We start from the raw sequence: 23,703 nt of genomic DNA, 5'->3' as shown, positions 1-23,703 counted from the left end.
GAACATCTCCACCAAGCAACATGCGCGTGTCACAATATGCCACATTTCTTTGTGATTTGGAGCGTACCGCAGCGACTATTAGTCGTTTTGTGAATGAGCCGTGCTGTACTGAACAATATCGAACTTAAGTACTTATACCTAGAAACACAAAACTAAATCAACTCTAGTGTAGAAATATGCGCCTCTCTTTTAAATAGTAATTTTTTATTTTTGCAAAGACAGGGTAATCAGTACAGATTAATAATTGTAATCTCATCACAGATATTGTTATTATTTCTACGGAGTTTAATGTATTGGAGTTAATTTTTGCCCATTAAAACTTAAAACAGAAGGAATGCGGAAACTCGGACATCTTTCCCACCGCGTGCACAAATTCCTGAATTCCGACCCGTCCTGATAATTCCAGATCCATTTCGTTCATTAGCTGGACAAAATCAATAAATATTAAAGCACGTTTGATGGAAAGTTGAAAATGACCCCGCGTTTGCATGTAGATAATAGAGAATGGTTTTTGGGTAGTTTTTTTACTAGTTTTAATTGTTGAATTATTAATCGAAAACCATTTCCTATTAAATATGGGCAGGGTTCATTCTCTAACTAATTCAATTTAATATTAAACTCACGATTTTAATTATGTGCTTTTGATCAGTTTCTGAAATGAAACCGGCACTGCTGGTCAGTCTTTTAATTACGTTCATCAAATCTTCAGTACCCACGGCTTCATCTTCATCGAAATCTAATAAAAAATATCGACCTAACTATACTTTGTTGTTTTACTGAAGACTTCGCGAACTAGATTAGCAAAGCCGTCTCCAGGACAGAAATCATGATATACCCTCACAGTTTAGATCCTGGAAACCGCTTTGCTCTATCTGAGAAATGGAACCTATAATGGGATCAACACAATAATAGTTTACACACAGCTATACTACAACGATACTACGTTCGTGTTGCTTGTTTCGCTAGCCAGACATCATCAAATGATATATTGAACGTAATATAATAAAGTACCGTTCTTTTTTTTGCCTATTTATTTTGGAGATTTTCTAAAATAGGCTTAAAGAAGAATTTGATTATTTCAATTCATTTTTGCATAGCAATAAATTGTGTTAGTAACAAAGTATAACCTGAAGAGAATACAATAATAAACTATGTTAGCACCTAATGTGAAATACGTGTGAAACCACATATTATAAAAAGAGATAGAAAAACTGCTATGGCATTGAAGAGCACAGACAAAAAAAGAAGTGCATTATGCGAATTTGACATATTATTATGATTATTACAAAGTGACATTTGAAGCCTAAAAAAGCGGGGATTTTTGCATTTTTGAGAGTGCTATAAAAAAAACGTATAAGTTGCCATTTATTGCTATACTTATATCAGACTTAAAACAATTTTCTTAAAACACGCCGCTTTAGAGATGCAGATCTAATGTCATTTGGACATTGGACTGGGAAAACCAATTAAAATTAAAATTTTGGAAGCTTTTGGTTCTTCATATGCAATATTTTGATTAAATAATTTAAAATCTATTTGAAAATAAAATCCGAAATGGACTAAATATTCTCTTCTGCGCATGCCACTAAATTTCACACACCGGTAACCTACATTTTGTACCATTTAGTTTCTGATATTCGCATACCTAAGTCGTTTTTTACCTTGGAAGGGGATCTGGGCACATTTTGACAAAATATTGCCGAATTAATAACTGTCACATTGACGACCTCTCAGCGGCCATGTTGGTTGCTGAAAGCCGCAAGGTGTTATTGGTTGAAAGCTAGAATTTAAACGACAGCGCATATTGAATATCCCTTCTCAACATTTTTTTCATATTAGCTTAAAAAGTGGCTGCAATAATTATGTGTTGCACTAACCAGCAACATTTGTCCCAACAATCTCACTTTAAAAGGGATTTTAAATATGTTTTAATGATTACTATTGGATTGTATTTAAATAAACAAATCGATGTTTTCATTGCATATTTAATAAATATATGGTAAAGTTCCAGCAATGCACTTTTTGTGGAACTTTTTTAAACTGATTGTATTTCTTTACGCACTTTCGTAACGAGAAAAGAAAAAAGTTCCTTTGATAATATCAGAATCGATTATTGACATGAATTGAATGAAGGTACATATTTAATAATATGACATTAAATAAAATTTCATAAAAATAAGCAAAATACACAATAACAACGGTAGAAGAAACAATTAACAAGCATGTCTTTCAGGAAGAACTTGAAGTTTTTGAACATAGCAGAAATTTGATATTAGCAGACCATTGTACTGGACAAAGACATTAAAAAAATAAATTAAAAAATATACCAGTGACATGGACTTACCAAATATTTGAAACGCCCAGGCAGCTTTCACTTTATCGGGGCATCTCTCGGACATCACCGAGCACAAGTCTAATACATCTTCAAAAGACATAAGACCGTCTTTCTGTGACGAAAATACCCTGAATATTCTGTCTTTAAATGGATTATACTGAAAACCAATTTACACTTAAACAAATTAATGTTCCATCAAATTATTGAGTTTGAAGCGGTTGATAATTTGAAGTTTGAAATTCCAACTGTATTCCAGGATGGTTCTCAAACAATTCTTGCCGCGAAAAGAATTCTAGGATTATTTGGAAAAATTTTAATATATTTTTTTAATTTTTCATTAAGTGCTCATGATTTGTACATTACAAAAGTTTTGAAACATCAGAAACACACATACGTTAAGGTAAAGTTGGTGGTAAATTATGAAAAAGGTTTGGTTATTGAGCTCTTCTACTTTCTAGCTAAAAAAATGTTCCAGCAAAGCATTAAATTTTGAATTAATTATGACCATGTTGATTATCCGCGCATGCTCAATCCCAAACCTAAATTAGTTGAAAAAGTACAAAGTTCCCCCTCCGCTTAACTGTAGTATACAGAAGTCGTTAAATGTTTGACGTGGTCCAATATTGATGTTGGCTTTCTGCAATAGATTTATGTTACTTTAAATACAAGCCTTTTTTGAAGAGGAATAATTTTGCTCTCTGATATTAATTTTGATGATAAGACATATAATTGAAAAAATTTAAAAGCAGCTCAATACTGTACACAAGGTTCTTCGGTTACCAACAGAGATAGAACTCCTAGGATCAGTTTTTCGTGAAACTTTGAATGTCACAACAGAACAGAATTACGCCACCTAGTTTCGTTGAGAAATAGAAATTTTGAGCTTTATGGTGTGGTATCATATTTCAGCCACCCTTTAACATAAAAAAGGTTAAAAGTTGTTGAAGATGCATAATAAAATTAATCAGGCATTAACTGGAAAATAGACCTATGAAAATAAAGTATTCTTACTATGTGAATTGTGAGTGCGAGAGAGAGAGGACAGTATTGAATAGTTCTTTTAGTCACGTAGAATTTGTTTATTGTTATCATTATCCTTATCAGAATTATAAAGTTTATTATTTTTGTTATTACTTCAGAGTAAAAACTGGTTATTAATGTTTATTTCATTTGATTTTGCCTTGTGGGACACTAGTATCTACAATTCCATGGCCACATTACGCTTTTCTTATGAAATTTAGTTTACATTTAATAAAATCTGATATAAATTTTTGCTTCTTTTTTTCAATGCAAAATCCATCTACGATCAGACATCTGTTTATTTTTATTTATTGCGGTTTTAAAAGTTAGTTTACCCTTTACTAGTTTTAAAGAGAAAAAGGCACTTTTTTTGGAACCAAAAAATAAGGGGTGCAATTTTTTATTCTACAGATAATACTTGATTTTATCCTAACGAAATTTCTACGTATTAGCTACTTGCAATAAAAAATTGGATCCGCAATAAAACTGCATCAGCTGAGTGAAGCACTTTTTATGCGCATGCCCAAAACAAAAATGAGATTTAAAGTAGTTGTAATTGTATTTGCAACAGATAGCATGTCTGGCCAGGCTGGAAATAGGAGTTGCAGTAATTTTATGAAAAGTTTCCAAGTAAGAATCGGCCTTAAGAAAAACAGTTGCAGATTGCTTGCATCTCAATGATAAAATAAATCATTAGAGCAACTACTTTATCTAATCAAAGACTTTCAATTGACTCACTAACTTTTAATTGTGTAAAAATTTCCTCCAGATTCTCGCAAGGGAATCTCCAATTCAGGTCTCCCAAAATTCCATTAGGGGCCAGTCGACTAAACACTTTATACAAACTACAACAAAAAAGAAATTATTTTCAATACCGGCCATCAATTTCTACCGAAACTTACTGTAAAATTTCACCTTTGCTGAGATACGTCAGAATGGTATACTCTTCAAGGAGGTCTTCCGTTAATACCGACAATGAGTTATTGTTTCCCATTTTTTCGTATCATAAAAGTTTGAGACTGCGTCGAGTGCGAACTAATAGACCAAATGAGAATGAAATGAGAGTGACGCCGGAATCAAATAAAAAACAATTAGATTTCAGATAAGATAATATATTAAGGTTTGTTTAATGTCCGATTATCCAAAGTTGTAAAAACCGAAAATGCTTGCGTATTTTGTGTTAATTCTACGAAAATAGGTCAAACAAACAATGCTATAATTCAATAGTTGTTATTTAATTATAGTATATGCCAGTACTAACATTCTACTCTAATGCGGAGGCGATTCAAGTTGCAACATACCAAATCAGTTTTTGATCAGATAAGCTCATTGTTTAGGAGGATCACATTTATATCACAGTTATAGATTTATTTCAATCGAGAAAAACTTAGACTAAGGACTACAGTGAGAAAAATATTTGATAATTTAAATTAAAATATTAGTAGCTCAAAGTTTTCTTATTAGAAGAGGCACCAGCATATATGTCCATGCTATGTTAGACTTTATCAAAAAGATTCGGTATTAACAAAGGATTAAATCAAAGTGGCTGTCTATCATCCTCTCTTTTTAAAATATGCTTAGAGCAAGCCCTAATTTTGTTGGCAAGAAAGTGCAGCAACTCCGCCTATGGAAATTGCTGTGTGGATTGAGTGGTTCAGTAACTTCCACAGCCGATTCTAAGCCTGGATAAAGGAGGAAGGTTGGGCATAAAGCTAAATATCTCATCCCGTAAAAGGAACGTTAAAACTCCAAGCCACAAATCTCGGATCAGCAATAAACGACGACGACCTGGCAAAGTAAATAGGAATATAACTTTTAGTACCTGGAATATCCGAGGTATTGCTTTAAAACAGAATTAAGTCAAAGAAAAGGCAAGGAAATACAAAACACATACACATACGCAGAGGAGTGAACAGAGAATGTAGAACAAAAAAGGGAATATCCATTGCCATCCGGGAAACGTATAAATGAAACATCAAGAAATGAACCCATACCGATAGACTTTAAGTTCAAAATATATGAAGTAACCATTGTTGCAGTATACGCATCCACTGATAATGCTCCAGATATTTGACAAACCTTCTAGACGAGGTCGGAAATAGGATCTTATTAGACTAGAAGGGTGTGTAGGCAGCAAAATGTAAAAATTATTGGAAGATATTGAGAAGAATGTGTAGATGACAACGGTGAAGGACTTATAGAGGTGTTTGAGCAATACAATCTCCAAATTTGGAATGGATTTTGCAACCATAAAAACAAATATAAATATACAAGAAACGAGTCAATTGAAATCCTTCATAGATGTAATGTAATGTAATAGGAAGTATATAAATAACTGTTGCAAGATCCTTCTGTGCCTTCTGTGGAATTCTTGTATAAGCTCACATTGTCCCAGCAAGTCAAGATATTTGCATTACATTAAAATGAAAATAATGCAATCTCCCTTGATTATATTATGTTGATGTTATAATTAATTTGTATTATTATATATAAAACGTTTCCAAAAATCAATCCAAAATCTCGGAAACCGTAACAGATAAGAAGTTGGTTAAATAGAAGCAAAATTGCGCATTTCGATGTTTAATTTAAAACCGTTTCAAAATCTAGAAATTTAACATTAATTCCGGAGATATCAGAAAAAACCGAAAATCAGCAATTTATATTGAATTTTTTCCTGGCCGTAATTAAAACATCTTTTGAAAACAAACGACACTTTCTCATGGTAAGTTTTTCTTCCTTACAAGTTGGAATTATCAAGTTTTAAGTATGACCATTTTGAGTGCCCATTATCAACATTTCGAAAAAATGTACACACAAAAAATAAGATGGCTATGAAACAAAAACATTTATGTCACACAGTCTTGACCTAGTTATTAATTATTAGTGCCAGTAACTTTTCCTGTTGCGTGTAATTATAGACTTTGCAGTAAAAAAAAGTGTGGAAATATTTGTTACGTATTAATTTCAATTCACTCAGAAATTCCAGAATTGCTAGTGAACGATGCCTAAGTTCTTATCTCCAGAGTGCAACGATATGCAAATTTGTTTGCCAAATTGGATTGAAATTTGTTGGAGTTCGAGAGTTTTAGAAAGCTGAGATGACTGTTGAATTGGCCCTATTATTAACCTTAGGTTAATAATACACCTCGAGTATAAATCAGACATTTTGAAAATGAACTACAAATTCCGAGAAGTCAGAAACTTAGACCTGGTGATAAAATTAGGCAGCAGGAATTCGGATTTTTCATTTAAAATAATTTGGACCGATGAATGTAGTTTTACAACTAACGGTCTATTTAATAGGCATAATGAATCCGCGGCAATATCAAAAAGTGAGAGCACAGGGTAGAGCGTCCTTTAATACAACCTCCGAAATATATCAACAATTCATATTAAATAATATTTTCCATCAGTACAGACAAGAGTTTCTCTCGGAATTAGACTGCCTAGAATGTGGGTTCTAGGCATTTGATGATATCCTCAGTTCATCCATTTGTTTTTATTGATCAAAATTCGTTGTTTTATAGCTGATTTATTTATTACTTATTAAATATGTTTTACTAAATTAGAAATTACAAAAATATTATTTGACTCAGGCGAAGTTAATAAGTATTACCGAACCGTTAAGTTTACTAAAGTTTTATCAACTAAGGTGACTTGGAAAAGTAACTTTTATCATGTTGACATTCTTTAAAAATTCAGATGTTTTTGTTATTTGCGTTATATATTTTAATGCCCGATTTGGTAGCGATCGTATGTTTTCAGTAGATTTTACCTACTTATGAGCTTTTAACGTTACGTAGGTAACTGTTATTGTTGTGAAGGGTTTTTGGTCCGGCCAACTGTATCCGCCGATCTGGTGCTAGCCTCCAGTTAACGGGTATCCAGAGGTCTATTACAGTGCACCTACAAGAAATGCTTTTTCCACGGCCGCTAAACTACTCAGACAAGATTTGTTTTTGCTAGTTCTACGTTTATTAAGTTTAAGCGAAGGTCGAACGCTGCGCTTCGCTCGTGCCAAATAAGCTAGTGACCACACTTGTTGCATAATATCACTGAACTAAAAATTTTACGCTCTTTCCAAAAATTGAAAAATTCAATATGGAACCCATAGAAAAATTAAAATTAAGGCGGCTTTCGAGATAACAAAAGACAATTGTCACATTTTGACAACTATCAATTTAACTCTTTTGGATTTACTGGCAAAAAACGAAACGCGCCATTTTCCTTTCATGTAGGTGTAAAAGTACCTTAGATCCCTTTATAGAAAAGCGAATCTGGGACATTTTATAGGTTACGCGATAACGTTTTATCTCAGAACTGTATAAAATATCGAAAAATTTTAATCACGAAAATTGTTTGGATGCACTTATACTATATTATATTGTTGTGTATAACGGGTGATTGTATTTTTGTGTACAAGTAATAACCTTTTTATTAGGATATTTTTGAATTCCTCGGAAAATTCTAGCTATATTTCGTACATAATATTCTATACCTAAGACTCGATGCACACGGTTGAGATTATTCGCGGTGAGTGCTTAACGTTTTCTTGGCGTTTTCGCCGCGAGCACGCTGCCCCACTATGCACACGGGCAAGCTTTCTAGTGGATGTATTAAGACGTGTTACAGTGGCGTACTTAACGTACCATAACTTGTGGAAGAACTCGAAAGGAAAATATTGAGTTCATCCACTAGTGAGTGCTAGGCTTCTAAAAGCGGCTTTTGTTACGTTGTTTAGTGATTTAAAAGAAGACCCATTAAAATTCTTTTAATTACTTTAGAATGAGTATTTGATCGTTCAACGAACTGGCAACCCAATAGAGCTGTTGGCTGGGAGCATAACGTAAGTAATCGCTCAGTTTCTCAATGATTTATTTTATCTAAACTTATACAAATAGTAATTTTGAAATTATCATAATGAATACGCAAAATATTTTAAAATGAACTAAGAGTCATCAGAAATAAACAATAAAAAAGCAAAAAGAACTTACTCGAATAATAGCAATTATACTAAAATTAAAGGTAAATATTGACTAATTGTATAGAATATATGAAACAAAGATGGAAGAGATGTATGATGAATGCCGAGAGTTACTGTTTATTGGAGACGATACCCAGCATATGACTAACTCATTTGACTTTCCTGATTATCTGGGGAAAAATTGGTGTAAGACTATGTCTGCTGTAAAGAAATGTGCGTGATTTGCTTTTGCTGTTTTGGAATTCCTGATATGGATAGTGGTTGCCTGATATTAGCTGAAGTATATGTAGATTAATTTGTTTTCTTGGGAGGGACTAAGGTGTTTTGTTGCTGTATAGGCATCAACACTATAGTAAAAGGTACATTTTGAGCACTACAAACTGATGCTCGCGAATCTCTTAGTTTGCTCATAACAGTGCATCTGAATTCCAGCTTATTGTCAATTGGTAAACTTTTAACGATTGCCAGTAACGACTCGAACTTTTGTCGTCATTTGTCGGTTACATTGGTGTCTCAGCAGATGTAGAATTCATATATTTTGATAAATTTTCTTTATCTATTAAGCGCCGTTTTGCTGCTGGAATCCTGGCAAAATCACTTGCGGCTTTCGTCACCTGGTCCGTCAGGCGTAGCAGAAATTGACAGACTGACGACTCGATAGTCTTAGAAGCGGCTCTGCGGTTGCTACAACGTTTCCTTCTTCCGCTGAAGTATAGCATCTCTGCTACTTGAATTCATCGCCGTCAAGAATGTATGTCACACAATTCACTGCCGAAGGGTGGCTATAAACCGCAGAAATGTTTTTTGAACGTTTAAACATCCCTAATTGCATGGTTGCCTTAGATGAAAAACATGTAAGGATTATCCAAACGGATTTTAGCGAGTCACAGTACTTCAACTACAAAGAATTTCATTCATTTTATTATTCGTGGTTGCCGATGCCAACTATGCTAACTATATGTTTAACTACATTTAACATGTGGAAGAGAAGCCGATAGTACAATGTTTGAAAGCTCTAAACTATACAACATGTTAGAAAATGGCCAGGCAAATCTGCCAAGGCCACAACCTCTTCCAGGAACAGTCACTATGATGCCTGATACATTTGTCAGATTTTGTAATGAGACCTCAAACGAGAAAATTTTTACGCTACAAGAAAAGAATCATTAACTAGCATTTATGTAGAGTTCGCATGTAACTGGAATGTTGTATTTAAAGGGAAATTTGTTCTTGTGAACCATGAGTTAATAATTTTTGTGAAAACATATTCTTAGCAGTACCTAGATGGTCGAAAAATTTAAGATAAGATACAAAAGATTCAAAAAAATTCACGACGTTTATTGAGATATCAATCTTGACAAAATAGTACATTTGGTTAGTTTGCCGATATTTTCATTGAAGCTGTAAAGAGGCATTATGAAATATGGAATACTTCATTGATCGAGTACCACGGCAAAATTCAAAACAGAAACCTGTGGAGGAAAGTATGTTCACTAAGGTCCAATGGATTTCAAGACAAATCGGAGAAAGAACAAAATGGTGTAGGTAAGTTTGGTAGTATTGTTATACATAACACTGTCGACAGATAAAAAATATTTAAAAAATGCATTAATCCCTTTTAATAGACCCGGGCCAAACCGAGTGCGAGAATGAAAGACATAATTTACGAATAATGTTTAGCAGTGTGTGGGTTACAAATAAATACAAAACGTTTTAATGTAACCTCCACATTTTGGAGGAAAATAGGAAGGAACAGATTTTTGGATTTTAATTTGTTCTCCCACAAAAATTATTGGGTGGACGTCATCCAGATAACGAACAGTCCCTTTTACCTTTTTTTTGCCAAAGAGGTATTTTAATCCTGCAGGCGCCAAGCTATTAGAGTAATAAAAAGCTCATTAGAAAAACAATGAATTCAGAGAGAGCGTTAAATCGAAAAACATTATTATTAGCAAATTATTAACTCATGCTCCATAAGGACAAATTTCACTTTAAATACAATGATATAACACGACCAGCGTAGCTTACTAAAACTCTGTCAATACATTTCTTCTTTGAGTAAGCATTCATCCACCTTGTCTAATGGTGTTTCTGTTACCAAAGTCACACAAAGCATTGATAACGAGCGTGTCTTTATACTTGTTACCATCTCTTGCTCTTACGTAATTATGAACAACGCATGCTTATCACTAAGTTAAGTTTGACATCCATAGGTCCATGAAATATGGAACATTCATGCAAGCTCTACATAAACGGTAGTTAAATATTCTTTTGTTGTTGCGATTTTCTAACATTCTGTGCAGCTTATAGTTTTCAAAAATTGTACTATCGGCTTTCCTTTCGCATGAACCCACTTCAATGTAGTTAAATATATAGTTGGAATCGGCAACTACGAAGAGAAGAGCAGAATAAATTTTTTTGTAGCTGACGTACCGTGACCCGCTAAAATCCGGTTCGATAACGCTTACATGTTTTCCATCTAAGGCTCCAAACAATTAAGAACGTTTGAACATTTAAAACCCATTTCAGCCTTTTCTAGCCACCCTTCAGCAGTGAATTGTGGCATACATTCTTGACGGAGATTAATCCAAATAGCAGAGCAGACTCTTCTAATCATTTTCGCTACTGTTGGATGTCCGAGTAAAAAGTGTTTTGATTATTAATTTTTTTTTTCAGGTACAAAACTTATGAGAAAATGTAAAAGAAGCCAAATCTGGACAAAGCGCCAATCACAGAACCGATATCTACGCAAGACGGATGGAATTTTTGTTGCATTGTGGTTCATCTGCAACAACAAGTGTTGATGAAAATACGGAAACACAAAATGACAAAGAATGCTGATACTTCAGCGGAAGAGGGAAAAATATAGCACCAGCTTGTAGAGCCGCTTGTAAGACCATCGAGGCGTCAGAGTCCGTCACTTTCAGCTACACCTGACCAGAAAAACGAAAGCTGCTACCTAACTAACCAAAACACATGAATCTACACATACTCCTGCTAGCATCAGTCAACCACTATCCATGTCAATTTCAAATCAGCAAACGTAAACCACGCACAGTTCTCTACAGCAGATATTTTTTTACACCAATTTCTCCCCAGTCGATCAGGAAAGTGAAGAGAGTCAATCATATGCGTGGATGTCGTCCACATCAAACAGTAACTCTTAGCATTCTAGCATGCAAGAGTTCTCCCACCAATATAATGGAATAGAAATTAAGAATTGCGCGGGTGTTCTTTCTGATGATGTACACTCTTAGTTCATTTTAAAGTATTTTGCATATTCAATACAATAAATTTGAAATTTGTATTTGTAGGAGCAGATGAAATGAACTATTGAGAAACTAACGCATTACTTACCTTATTCTCACAGCCAACATCTCTATTGGGTTAACCGGAAGTCGTATACCTGTATTTTCACTTTTTATAGTATCTTCCAATTTATTTGCCAGTTTGTTGAATATTAATTCTAAAGTAATTAAAGAATTTGAATGGATCTTCTTTTAAATCATGAAACAATGTAACAACAGGCCCTTTTAAACGCCTAGGGGATGAACACAATATTTTCCTTTCGAGTTCTTGCACAAGCTATGCTACGTTAAATATGCCACTGTAACACATCTTGATACATCTATGCTTGAAGTAGATAATCTACTGAAGATTCATAATTGCAATCTCTCCGAGAAAAGCTCGCCCGCGTGCATGGTGGGCCAGCGTGCTAGCGGCGAGAACGCTAGCTGAAATATTTTGAATTAATTGTCAAAAGTTACATTTGCAGTCCTAAATAATATGTCTATCGATTTCTCCGACTAAAAGTCTGGAGCGTGTTCGTCGATTTTTTGTCAAAATAATCAAATTCAATTTCGAATAACTCAACGTTTTTAATTCTCGTAAATTTTCAAATTACAATTTAATGTTCTCGCGTTGGCTTCTGCAAGTCGAATCCCGGTCAAATTTGGATCGAAGAGGCCTTGCGCGACGAAGGGGAAAGCGGCCGGAACTGGTCAAGGCCGGACTCCACTTATTTGATGCCCAAACAAAATCTTTGTTACATATTTGAGGTTGACTTCTGTCTTCTGTTTTGATATATTAAAAATACATAAATAAAGAGTAATAAAAGAGTAAAATTAAAAATGTAAATGAAAAAATCGTTAAAATTCGTTTTTTTTTAATGGAAACATCCCATTTTTATAATTTTATAGAATTTAGAATTATAAAGAATGGCGATTTTCTTGTTACATTTTATTTTTGAATGTTGGAAATAATAAACTATCTTTTTAAGTTAGTTTTATACTAATGTCAAAATTTGTTAATATCATATAGCTATTAGATGAAAAAGTAGCCCTACTACAGTAAAAATTTATGCTCCGCAGTCGGCATTAATATTTGCGCCATTTTCTTTCTAAACAGCGATTTTTAAAAACTCGTTCTCCCAGAGCATTTAACGAGAATATTTTGAGAAAATACTGCCGCAAAAATGCCGCATCCAAACTTATTGACGATCTGTCAACGCCATGTTGGTAGTTGAATGGCGCAAGGTCATTGGTTTACAAGGAGATTTTAAATATCGCGCATGCGGTTTCCTGACTATTAAATCCCTGGTAAACCAGAAGATAATGCCAATGAGTAATTATGAAAAGTTGAGTTATAAAAGTGACATCGGCTTTGCACTAGGTCCAACCATTTAAATTCTACATCCACTAATTTAAAAAAAATACTAATACCCATTTTCAATTATTACCTCAAAACGGTTTTAGATATAAATTTGTGTGACGTACTGACGTACTAACTAAAACGGTTTTAGATATAAATTTGTGTGACGTACTGAATATATTTGGAATAATTCAGAATGCGATAATATACCTAATAGTTTGCCTATTTAAAATTTCAATTACTCTACAGCTTTTTGATAAAACTGGCAACATTGCTTCATTGAAAATATTTAGATCGATTGAACAAGTCGAAAAACCTAAGCAGAAGAATGTCCTGTTTTCCATGCATGTCTATCAAATTATTCACAGTGAAACACCTTGTATATTAGATACCTCTTACCTGAATGCATTAAATATATTATATCTGTGCACGTTATACAAAGATTTTATGTTCTGTAAGTTACCTAATATTTTCCGCATTACAGACTTTTTGCCCCAACTTGCATCGTAGGGGTTTTCAATCTACTAGAGGCTGCACTGAAAAAGTTAGAGGTATTTGAGATATGTTACTGTAAATGGATACTTAGCATGAGCTCGGTTGACAGAATCACAAATGAAGAAGTTCTTAATAAAAATGAATAAAACAAACCCAGTTGTTGGCATAATTAAGTCGAGAAAGTTAGTACAGCCATAACGGAAAAAAACGTGGAACGTACAATGGGACCTGCAAACGTGGTACACTGGTTGGTTGGGCTAAATTTAACATGCACATAAAACACCTTTTAATAATTTTTATTTAATTAATTTTTTCTGAATTGCTAATAATTTTGATTTCACATGAGTATACCTAAGAAAATAGAAAAAGAGAATACTTACAAGAAGCCAGAATGCGGGGGGTGGGGGCGCACAATCACACTAAGATACACACCTAATTTCACACAACTGTGTGATTTCACAGATTTCACGCCAAATTTCACGGATTTCATCGGATTCAAATTTCACAGAATACCTAAATAATTTTTTAGATTTGAAAAATATTTTTTAGCTCATGTGGAAATTTTTTGTATTCATCATAATTGAAAAAAAAGTGAACATTATATATAAAAATACATTAAAAAGCACTTTTTTAAAAGTGGGAAAGGATATTGTCAGTGTCAGTGTTAAATTAATGAATATAGGTTTTATAAATCCCATACATTTTCAAAAAGTACATAAAAATAATATTTTTAAAATTAATGTTTAACACTTTTATTTAAAACTTTCGGTAATTCATTATTTTCTGACGATACAAATATTACAATTAAAGCCAAATAGAAAAGTAGACAAAATATATTTTTGGAACTTTATGTTTATGGTTTATATTTTTTATTTATTTAAATGTTTATTTTGGTACAATATAATGTCCAAACATTACACTTATAAATTATTCTAATACTAGTCCTAGATAACAGAAAGAGCATGATATCTCGGAATAATTTTCCATTCATGAATCGCTAGCTGAGTTAATACTTCAAAAAAATAATAAAACATATCAAGAATAAAATTTGTTTAATTTTATATTACTTAGGCTCAGGTAGTCCTTTTGAAGTTACCAACTGCACCTTGGACACAATCTACAAGTAAAGTAAAGATAGTGAGTCACTTATTGGATTTTTTGTAGATTAATTTGTTTATTATTTAAAGATAATTTAACTAATGGAAAATGCTTAAAACTCAAAATTTTAGATAATTATATGTATAATCTCACAAAGATTTCGCCGATTTCACAAATAACAAAGATTTCACAGAGCTGGTACACCAACCCTAGGGAGCAGTCTATATTTTGTTTTTGGGGTTAGGTGAGAAAACCGCTATTGGTTTTTTGTTATCAGCGAACTAAACCCCCTGTTAAATCATTATATTTATAATAAAAGTCTTTTGTTATTGTTGATATTATAAAATAAGTGTGAAATTATACTTATCATTTTCACTTTATTAACATATTTTATAGTCTGAAAAAAAAACTACTAATTTTAGTTAATAATTTTACTTTAATTCTTAACAACTCATTAATACCTACTTAAAATAAAAAGTTAATTTTTAAAAACAAATAAGTTTGATTCAACTTCTGGTCTTTCACAATAAGAATTGACTAGACTTACATTCTGATCTTGCTATAGCTTAAATCTAAAAACTTGGCTCAAATGGTATAAACCTAACAACAAGTAAGGCTCTTGGGGAGCAGTAGTCGTGTGGTTCCAAAATTCGCTCTCAACTTCATTCACAACTTGTAATATCAATGAGGAATTTTGCTGCTGACATTTGTATAGTGTGTTTAACCCATAAACCTCGGGAATGACTTTTACCTCCGGCGGTACTGGCACATTTGCTGGAGAGTAACTAGGTGGTTCATATGGAGGTGAAGTATCTGCAGGTTTCACACCCAATTTTAATTCTGGAAAGTATTCTATTTTCCACCAAATGCAATAAACAGTTAATATAATGCACCTAAGCTTCTTAATATTGTATCTTGATCTGCTATTTTTCTAATTAGTTCCCTAATCTGTGCTCTTTCCTCTTCTGCCTGGATATAAAGATCCCTAATGTCATTCTGAATCGAAATGATCTCCTGCTTTCTAGCTTCTTCTTTAGCACTTTCTTTTTTAGCAGACCTAGAACAAATTATATCACATAATTGTGGGTTAAAGCTAAAATTAAGTTACTAATCGTTCAATAATCAACCTTACACAATCCAAACTTATAGTTTAGAGGGGTGTTATAAAGTTTGCATGCTTCACCTATCTTTGAATGCCATCTTTGTGCTGCTTACCTACCTGGCATATTCGTTAATTAAAATCCCAGCAGCAATAACAAATATTATAGCTTCTCCCAACAAGTTTGCTCCTAATTCAATTGCCTGAGCTTCATTGAGGACTGGAATATTGACGGGCTTACCAAGGTTCAATATCCACATCTTCGCTTTCACTTCACACCAGTTGTAAACTAAAACGAAAAGATAAACATCTAATAAAATGAACTTGAGCGAAATTGTTTACATTGGGCTGGAGGCATACACACATATTTTCTAAAAACTGGGGAGCTCTTCGCTTGATTTTTGACAACATTGGCTATCGGTTTGCTGATTTGCTTTAACAAGAGTGCACCAAGTTTGGCCGCAGGAAAAGCCCCAATGACCATTTCTTAAATTTATTTTTATTTTTAAATCTACTTTAACCATGAAAATTAACATAACCTATTAATGACTTCTTCTTTTTTAGGTAGATTATTTGTTTCCATTCGATGATCCTAGCAGTCGTAGCCAAAGTTCACACGCAGCTCAGTTTGAAATTATTGCTGGTTTTTAGATCCAGAGAATTAGCCAACAGTCTATTTATATTCAGAGCCTCCTTCATGTACAAAGGCGCCTTATCGAATGTTGATAAAAAAAAATCTGTTATTACTGGATTTTTCGTAATAATAATAGCTATTTATTTCCAACATGCCACAGACCGCTTACAGGAAATTCAAACATATTAAGCAAGTAATATGGCTGTTCCCCTATCACTACACTGTTCAAGTTGTTAAAAAAAATTATTTGAAAAATAACAAGTAATCAAAGTAACTTCAGAATCCGTTCCAGTGCAAGGGTGTTAAACCGAATGGGATAGGTGGTAGGGAATTTATTTCAGTGGCGAAGCAAGTGTTATTCCTTATAGGAGGGCTAAATAAGCCTTTTAGGCTAATATTTTGGCACCAATATTCTAAATTTCGCTTGAAAGGTAAATGTTTATTTTGATTATGGACGCTGTTACATCACAAATCTTCGTTTTTTTTATAAGTTAGTTGTAATTTTAGTGCTTCTTTAAAAGGTAATTTACAGAAGGGAGTAGAAAAATGTATTTGTGTACTGGGGGAGGATTTTCTCGAATCTCGAACAGGTCATGTCGCATGCGAGATGCCCTGTTCCAGATTCGACATATCACCCCCTGTTCCTCCGTTTTCGCCAGTTACGCCGGTTTTTTGGAGTTGTTCAAAGTTCAAGTTTGAAACTAGGTCATGTTTGTGTTATCAAGATACCAGTACGTGTTTCGGTAATTGGCCGAAATCGTTTACTCCAAACGTAAAGAAGAAAAAATATTCTATGGTTTTGTTTTGTATATTCGATATCTTGTGACGTATGGAAACCGACAAGTTTTTCAAATCTTCCAGAGGCTTTAAAAACGTAAAACACTTGTGTAAAGTCTGCTTGGGGTCACACCAAAAAGTGTTACTGAATTTAAAAGAGGAACTATATATTGAAGGGCCTTACATATGGGAGGCCATTGAATACGTTACATCGAGCAAGGTTTGTTTTTCTAGGTATAGATGTTTGAATTTATTGTAAAAATTTCAAGGTTGACATAACCAGATTTCCAGCAGCGGTCTGCGAATTTTGCGTCAAGTCTTTAAGAACAGCCTACACTTTTAAAAAACGGTACTACAGCTCTTGTGAAATTTTGGATAATTTACAGGTTTCTGATACAAGTATTGGAGAAAAAATTGAGTTTCAAGTGCAGCCATTCATTATTGAAGACAATTTGGAAGAGTTTATTGTGAAAAAAAATAAAGTGGGTGATAATTTGAAAGATATGGGAGAGGATATTCATGAAGAATCTGTGATAGATGATGTTGAAACCATCAAAATAGAAATTGATCCACTCTTTGAGGAAAATAAAAAAGAAGAAATACAGTACAAGTGCAATGGGTGTAATAAAATTTATTATCCTAAAAAACAGTTTTACATTCATAGCTTAAAATGTCCAAATCCATTGAAACAGGAACACATATTTGCAACAGTCATCAATAAGTTAGTGGCACAGTGCCCAATTTGCTTCAAACTTTTAAAATCACAGAAGCAGGTCAATCATCACATTCAAAATATGCATAACAGGGGTTCAAAACAGTTTGTATGCAAAATCTGTGGTCTTATTTATAATGTGAAATCAGCTCTTGCTTATCACACCATGACAAAGCATGAAGAAAAGACATTTACATGCAAACTGTGTTCAAAATCTTTTTACAGGGAAGCATTCTTAAAAACACATATGGACCATCACACCAAAGATATTGCTAAAACTGTATGTACCATATGTGGTAAGAAATTTCACTACAAGAACAGTATGTTCTACCACATGAAGATGCACAATAGGATTTTAAATTACAATTGCAAGTACTGCAACAAAAGTTACTACAGTGCAAGTTGTTTGAAGAGACATGAAGTGACTCATACAAGAGTTCGTTCATACAAGTGCTCGGAGTGTGAAAAAATGTTTTTCTCCTCATCTGAGCTAAAAAAACATAGCTTTGTCCACACTAATGATAAACCGTTCAAATGCAACTTTTGTAGAAAAGGTTTTGCTTCCAGTTATAACTTTAAAATGCATTTGTTAACATATTCTGGGGATTCTCCTTGTGAATTGTGCCATAAGACATTTATTAATAAAGAAATTTTAGGATTTCATTTAAAAAAGAAGCATAAAGTGGTGTTTTAGGTTTACAAACTAGTTAATTTATCAGAATTAAGTTTGTCAGAAAGGGCCAATTTTCTATTGCATTAATTAGTGAAAGAATTTAATTCACAAAATTTTTCTGAAGTCTTAACTAACATCCTGGAAGGAAAAATACTTTGAGCATAATTATTCTTATAGGGTGATTCATAGTGGATGGCAGGTTAGACAATGAAAAATAACTAAATAATAAATATAATAAATAAATCAAAAGGATACAGCAGTAGCAGCATCTTTAATGTGTCAAATGGGATGCCCTCTATATTATTGCATTTTTCACTGTAATCACATTTTTTATTAATGTTTTGTATTATTTTTTTTGTATATCCTTATATTTGTCTATAGAGAGTTTGGAAATATCAATAGTTTTCCTTATTTTTTTGTTCAAAATGTAACTCCAACAAAATATATATTACTGTTGTTTGAATTCGTAGAAAACTGAAATTTTGGGTTTAGTTTACCAAGTAGGAAGATTGAGAGGTTTTTCTTGTATACAAATCATTTTCTTAAACTGTATTTTATCGACTACGAGACTATTCTGGGATTCTGAAATAAAAGTAAGTTGATAACTGTGGTATATTTCATTTTGAATCGACTAGTTATTAATAAAACAAAAAAAAAGATATAGGCATCCCAGTCAAAAACTTCAAACAATTTTTAAAACTTACGCTAAATATTTACAACACTAATTTTAGGAATACCACTATGCTAATTAAATGTGGACATTCCGCCGATTGCTGCACATACCCTGGATGGATCATGCAACATACGATGAAGTTCTAAGACCTAGAATAGACAGGCAATTAATGGATACCGTAAAATAACGCAAAGTATGATATCCAGGACAGGACAGGACAGACTGCACTGACCGGAGCGAAAACAACATTCTTGGTTTCGCAACATATAAAACTGTAGTGGTAGTGACTCCGCAACCATATTTCGACGAGCCTAGTCATCTTATAGCCAAAAAAAAAGACGAGTGATCGCCAAAGTGCGACGTAACACTGGGAAGAAGAAGAATCTGGTAATTCAAGATGCAAGCAGAAATTCTGTGGTGCGCATTTCACATGGCGGGTTCACCTCCGCTCGCTCCCGTCAAAATCCTCTGTAATCGTCCCCAAAAAACTTGAAATTCATTCCATTGTGTGGATTTAGTGTTCTAGGTGTTTCGTGAATGTTATAAAGTGTGTAATCGTTGTTGGCTCCCCTGTTTTTTGTCTTCCACACCGGTTGGAGGCCATATAGTTGTAAGTGGTCGAATGATCTTAGCAGCCTTGACCAATACAAGAAAAGAAGGTGCAAGCAACAACGTTTCTACTCTTTCTCTTTCTCTTTCTCTCTCTCTTTGTAGTACATTTCTTGTGAAACTGTCAGCAAACAGCCTCCTCCGCTCTCCGATCTCCGGTCTATGGCTTCGCTACTAGACAGTTTGCCAACGCATTCGGGGGGGTTGTCACATTGTGGAGCGAAGCCATCTGTCCAGACATTTTTGTTTAGTGAATCATTTTTTACTGGGAAATTCGGTTTGTACGTTAGTAAATATTTTGACTTATATTTTAGTATGTTTTCCCCAGTCCGTCATGTTCTTTAAAGATTGTTTATTTCAGACTGTTAAGAATTTCGCGCTTATCCAGAGTTTCTGGGACATTTAGGTTTGTACCTATTTTTGTTGGGGAGTCAACTATCGAATTCGAGTGGCCTGGGATCCAGGCTAGAATGACATTATTACCATTATTCTCAGTAATATCGTAACTCCTTGATTTATAGCTATTAATTCTGCTGAAGTTATATTTAGTTTATTTTGGAGCTTTGCAGAGAATTGATAGTCTATATCCTGAATAAATATGCCCAATGGTTGGGGTTGATTTCATACATCCTAAATAGATTAACTTTCATATAGTATTTTATTAAGTTTATTAATGTTTTTTAGACTCTATTAAGGATGTTTATAGTATTTTTAGACTTTATAATCTGTTGATCAATGTGCCTATCCCATTTCATTTGTCCAAAGGTATATTACATCGTTTTTAAATTGTATGACGTGAGTTCCTATCTTCACAGAGGGAGGCGAGTCTCTAAGGGCATCTTTTATCAACCATACGCTTTCGCATTTCTGCGGGGAAAGTTGGAGATCATCATTTAATAACCAGTTGATTGTATTGAGAGATTGGTTAATTTTAGCAGTTATTAATAGTTTATTAATAGTGTTATTTCATGTGTATATCCCAGCAAAGTGAGATCACTTTGCTGCATATTAAAAAGTTTCATTTTATAAATATAGAGAATAGTTCTTAAGTTCTTAGTTCTGAACCATGTAGTAGGACCAAACTATTGTGGGTTGGTCCTATGTAGGAGACGACGTCATTTTTTTGTGTAAAATCATCTATTTCCTAAGATTTTGAATACTGAATTACTAAGGTTCTGAGGTATATAAAGTGGATTTAGTTTATTGTATAGTTTATATATATTAACACAGTCATAAGCTAACTTTACATCCAGAAATACCGCCAAGACTCTTTCTTTCTGTTTAAAGGCTAAGTCAAAAAATGTGATATAAACGCAATGTTGTTATTGATTCCCATCCCTTTTCTATAGCTTGTCTAAGACCTTTTAAACTTCCGTGTATTTTCTAATATCCAATCTATTCTTTATCATAAGTTCTAACAATTTTACATACAGCAAGAAAGCACATTGGTCCTATAGCTCTCTACGTTGTATGTGTCTTTATCTGTTTTTTTAGAATCTTTGAAACATATTTTTTTCCATAAGTGTGGAAGTGTGTTGGGTATCCATTATTGACAAACATGTTGAAATTTTTTTTCGGGGTATCTTGAACAAAACTTTCATAGCTCAAATGTGTAACTACATATACTTAAGAGATTAATCTGCAACTTCAACCCGGTCCAACAGAGGAACCAGGCGCTCGGATGTGTTACAGAAACAATTACATTAAAAACCTCACAGAATCTATTATAAGTATTTTCAAAGAATTCAAGGAAATAAAAAATGCCAAATAAAATACTGAAAAAGTTTCAAAACTTTTTTCTATATATCAATTCAAAGCGAATAAATCTTTCGCCTTTTACTAAAGATTTCCGTGGCGGGGGCGACATAAATGAGTCTATAACCAATTATCGTTTTCGGGTTTTCAATGCTGTTATGTTGGACAGACCTCACAGTGGTTGAAACAACGTTTGACATAAAAGAAAAGTGATACCCGTATTCATAAGAATACTTGTGCTGTCGTTGAACATTACATAAAAACAGGACACGAATTTGACTACAACAATCCTAAAATATTACAATATGTCAAAATTATAAAGACCGACTGTTTCTTGAAATGTGCCATATTAACAAAAACAAAAATTCAATTAACTAAAAGTCTGATACACAGCAAATAAGCAATATATACTTTAACATTCTTCAGTTGAACAGATAATATAATATTCGGCCCCCGTGTAGTGCATTCGCGTTGCTTCGTTGATCCATGATTTCTGTCACCATTTATATCGTTTTTTGATTGTTTTTTGCTACCCCTGTTAGCGCAACTTTTATTATAAAATTTGTTCGTAATGTCGCCTCGTTCGTTCATGTCACCTTAACTGTAGAGTATTGCTTTGATAAACTATCTGGTAAACTCTAATTTTGTAATTATTTCTCACGATGGTCTGTTGTATAGTTTGAACTGTTATTTTCATTGATTTTTAGTTCACTCCTGAAAAAGTCAACAAATAAATTGACGAAATAATGAGAGTTAAAGAAGGAAGGAGCTTTTCATTTTCTTTGTTTTTTAACCACTATCCGATATTCCTTGATTCCAAATAAGTTTAGTACGGTCAAGATAAGAAGAAATTTCATTTCAACTGTTTATATCTATATCTATATATATATATATATATATATATATATATATATATATATATATATATATATATATATATATATATATATATATATATATACAGTGTGTCCAAGATAAGGATGCACAGCATGGGGATCTCGGAAACTATAAGAGATACAGTGTCGGTTAAATTAGACAAAAGTTGCGCATTTTGATACCGAACAAGATCCCGTTTTACAAATTTGAAAATTCCAAGCCGTTCCGGAAATATCCGAGAAAAACCGAAATATTGAGATTTCGTTTTTATTATTTTTTAAAGCTATTTGAAAAGATATGAAAAAACGGAAAACACTTTTCCATTGGCACTTTTTAATCTCTCCAAATTGACGTTAACAAATTTTCATTACAGCGTTTCGATTCCATGGAAACACCATCAACTTTGATTTTTCTTATGGGACGGAAAAAAAGTACACACAGTATTAGGTTGTGCTTTTCATTGCGAGTTCAACGATGTACGATACAATACGGTTACTTATGTTTTTATCCAGAAAAATGGCTTTTTAATACATTTCTAGTATTTTATTGTAGTAGGCCATGAGATCCGAACGATGAAAGGCAAAAGAAAATGGTTGACAAGTTCGAGTTAATGTGTTTATTTATTTACTAACTCTAACTGTTCATTTAACATAACAACTAAATCCAACAAGTTAATGAAAAACAAATTCTATAACAAATGTTCGAATAAATGACCTCCATTTTCTAGGCATAAGTACGCCCGTCTCACGGTAGACTCCAAAACACGACTTAACATTTCAGGAGTAATTTTATTAAACGCTGCTCGTACTGATTGACGTAATTGTTCCTCGTTGTCAAAACATTCTTTGAATACCTCATTTTTTATGTAGCCCCATAAGAAAAAGTTCAAGGGAGTTAAGTCCGGGGACCTTGGAGGCCAAGGTGTTTCACTGTAAGTCCCAATGTATTTTCCATCAAACCGTTCAGTTAAATATTGGCGAACTTCTCTGGAGTTATGGGCTGGGGCACCATCTTGTTGGAACCAGCAGCCTTGCACAGCGCCTAGCGGTAAATCATCTAAGGCATCTTCTAAATCGTGCCGCTCCGAGGTACCGCTCGGAAGTTAAGGAATTATTATAGAAAATAGGGCCTATAATCTTGCTACCAAAAATCCCACACCAAATATTAAACCCAAAGCGAACTTGATGTCTGGATAGTCTATTAACACGTGGATTTTGTTGCGACCAATAGTGTGTATTGCGCCTGTTATAAATACCGTTATTGGTCACCATACTTTCATCAGACCAAATCACTTTATATGGAAAATTAAAACT

The 23,703-nt window shown here is 33.4% G+C and overlaps 3 protein-coding genes and 1 non-coding gene across 5 annotated transcripts; 2 read left to right on the top strand and 2 right to left on the bottom strand.

Moving 5' to 3' along the window:
• Nucleotides 1-284: 284 nt before the first annotated feature.
• LOC132708403 (calcium and integrin-binding protein 1-like) lies at nt 285-4,401 on the bottom strand. Its single transcript, XM_060680723.1, has 5 exons — nt 4,258-4,401; nt 4,098-4,200; nt 2,345-2,492; nt 624-736; nt 285-424 (listed from the first exon to the last, which is right to left on the bottom strand). The coding sequence occupies exons 1-5, from the start codon at nt 4,347-4,349 to the stop codon at nt 314-316; spliced, it is 567 nt and encodes a 188-aa protein (XP_060536706.1). The 5' UTR covers nt 4,350-4,401; the 3' UTR covers nt 285-313.
• An 8,946-nt stretch (nt 4,402-13,347) lies between these two features.
• Nucleotides 13,348-19,347, top strand: LOC132703991 (gastrula zinc finger protein XlCGF52.1-like). 2 transcript variants are annotated; one of them, XM_060673590.1, is made up of 5 exons: nt 13,348-13,443; nt 13,500-13,666; nt 16,246-17,312; nt 17,479-19,070; nt 19,209-19,347. In XM_060673590.1, the coding sequence occupies exons 3-4, from the start codon at nt 17,145-17,147 to the stop codon at nt 18,496-18,498; spliced, it is 1,188 nt and encodes a 395-aa protein (XP_060529573.1). In that variant the 5' UTR covers nt 13,348-13,443; nt 13,500-13,666; nt 16,246-17,144; the 3' UTR covers nt 18,499-19,070; nt 19,209-19,347. The 2 variants fall into 2 exon arrangements, with proteins under 2 accessions (XP_060529573.1, XP_060529562.1); XM_060673579.1 differs by having other exon boundaries at nt 17,362-19,070.
• LOC132704002 (putative OPA3-like protein CG13603) lies at nt 15,039-16,259 on the bottom strand. Its single transcript, XM_060673600.1, has 4 exons — nt 16,024-16,259; nt 15,802-15,970; nt 15,476-15,639; nt 15,039-15,422 (listed from the first exon to the last, which is right to left on the bottom strand). The coding sequence occupies exons 1-4, from the start codon at nt 16,163-16,165 to the stop codon at nt 15,142-15,144; spliced, it is 756 nt and encodes a 251-aa protein (XP_060529583.1). The 5' UTR covers nt 16,166-16,259; the 3' UTR covers nt 15,039-15,141.
• Nucleotides 19,348-21,553: 2,206 nt separating the features above from the next.
• On the top strand, nt 21,554-21,672 carry LOC132708446 (U5 spliceosomal RNA). Its single transcript, XR_009619956.1, has one exon. It is a non-coding gene; the product is annotated as a U5 spliceosomal RNA (small nuclear RNA).
• Nucleotides 21,673-23,703: the final 2,031 nt, after the last annotated feature.

The sequence above is a fragment of the Cylas formicarius genome, unplaced genomic scaffold, assembly GCF_029955315.1.
Source record: "Cylas formicarius isolate icCylForm1 unplaced genomic scaffold, icCylForm1.1 PGA_scaffold_10__41_contigs__length_53128322, whole genome shotgun sequence".
Lineage (NCBI taxonomy): Eukaryota > Metazoa > Arthropoda > Insecta > Coleoptera > Brentidae > Cylas > Cylas formicarius.
This window is presented reverse-complemented; position numbering and strand designations above follow the sequence as displayed.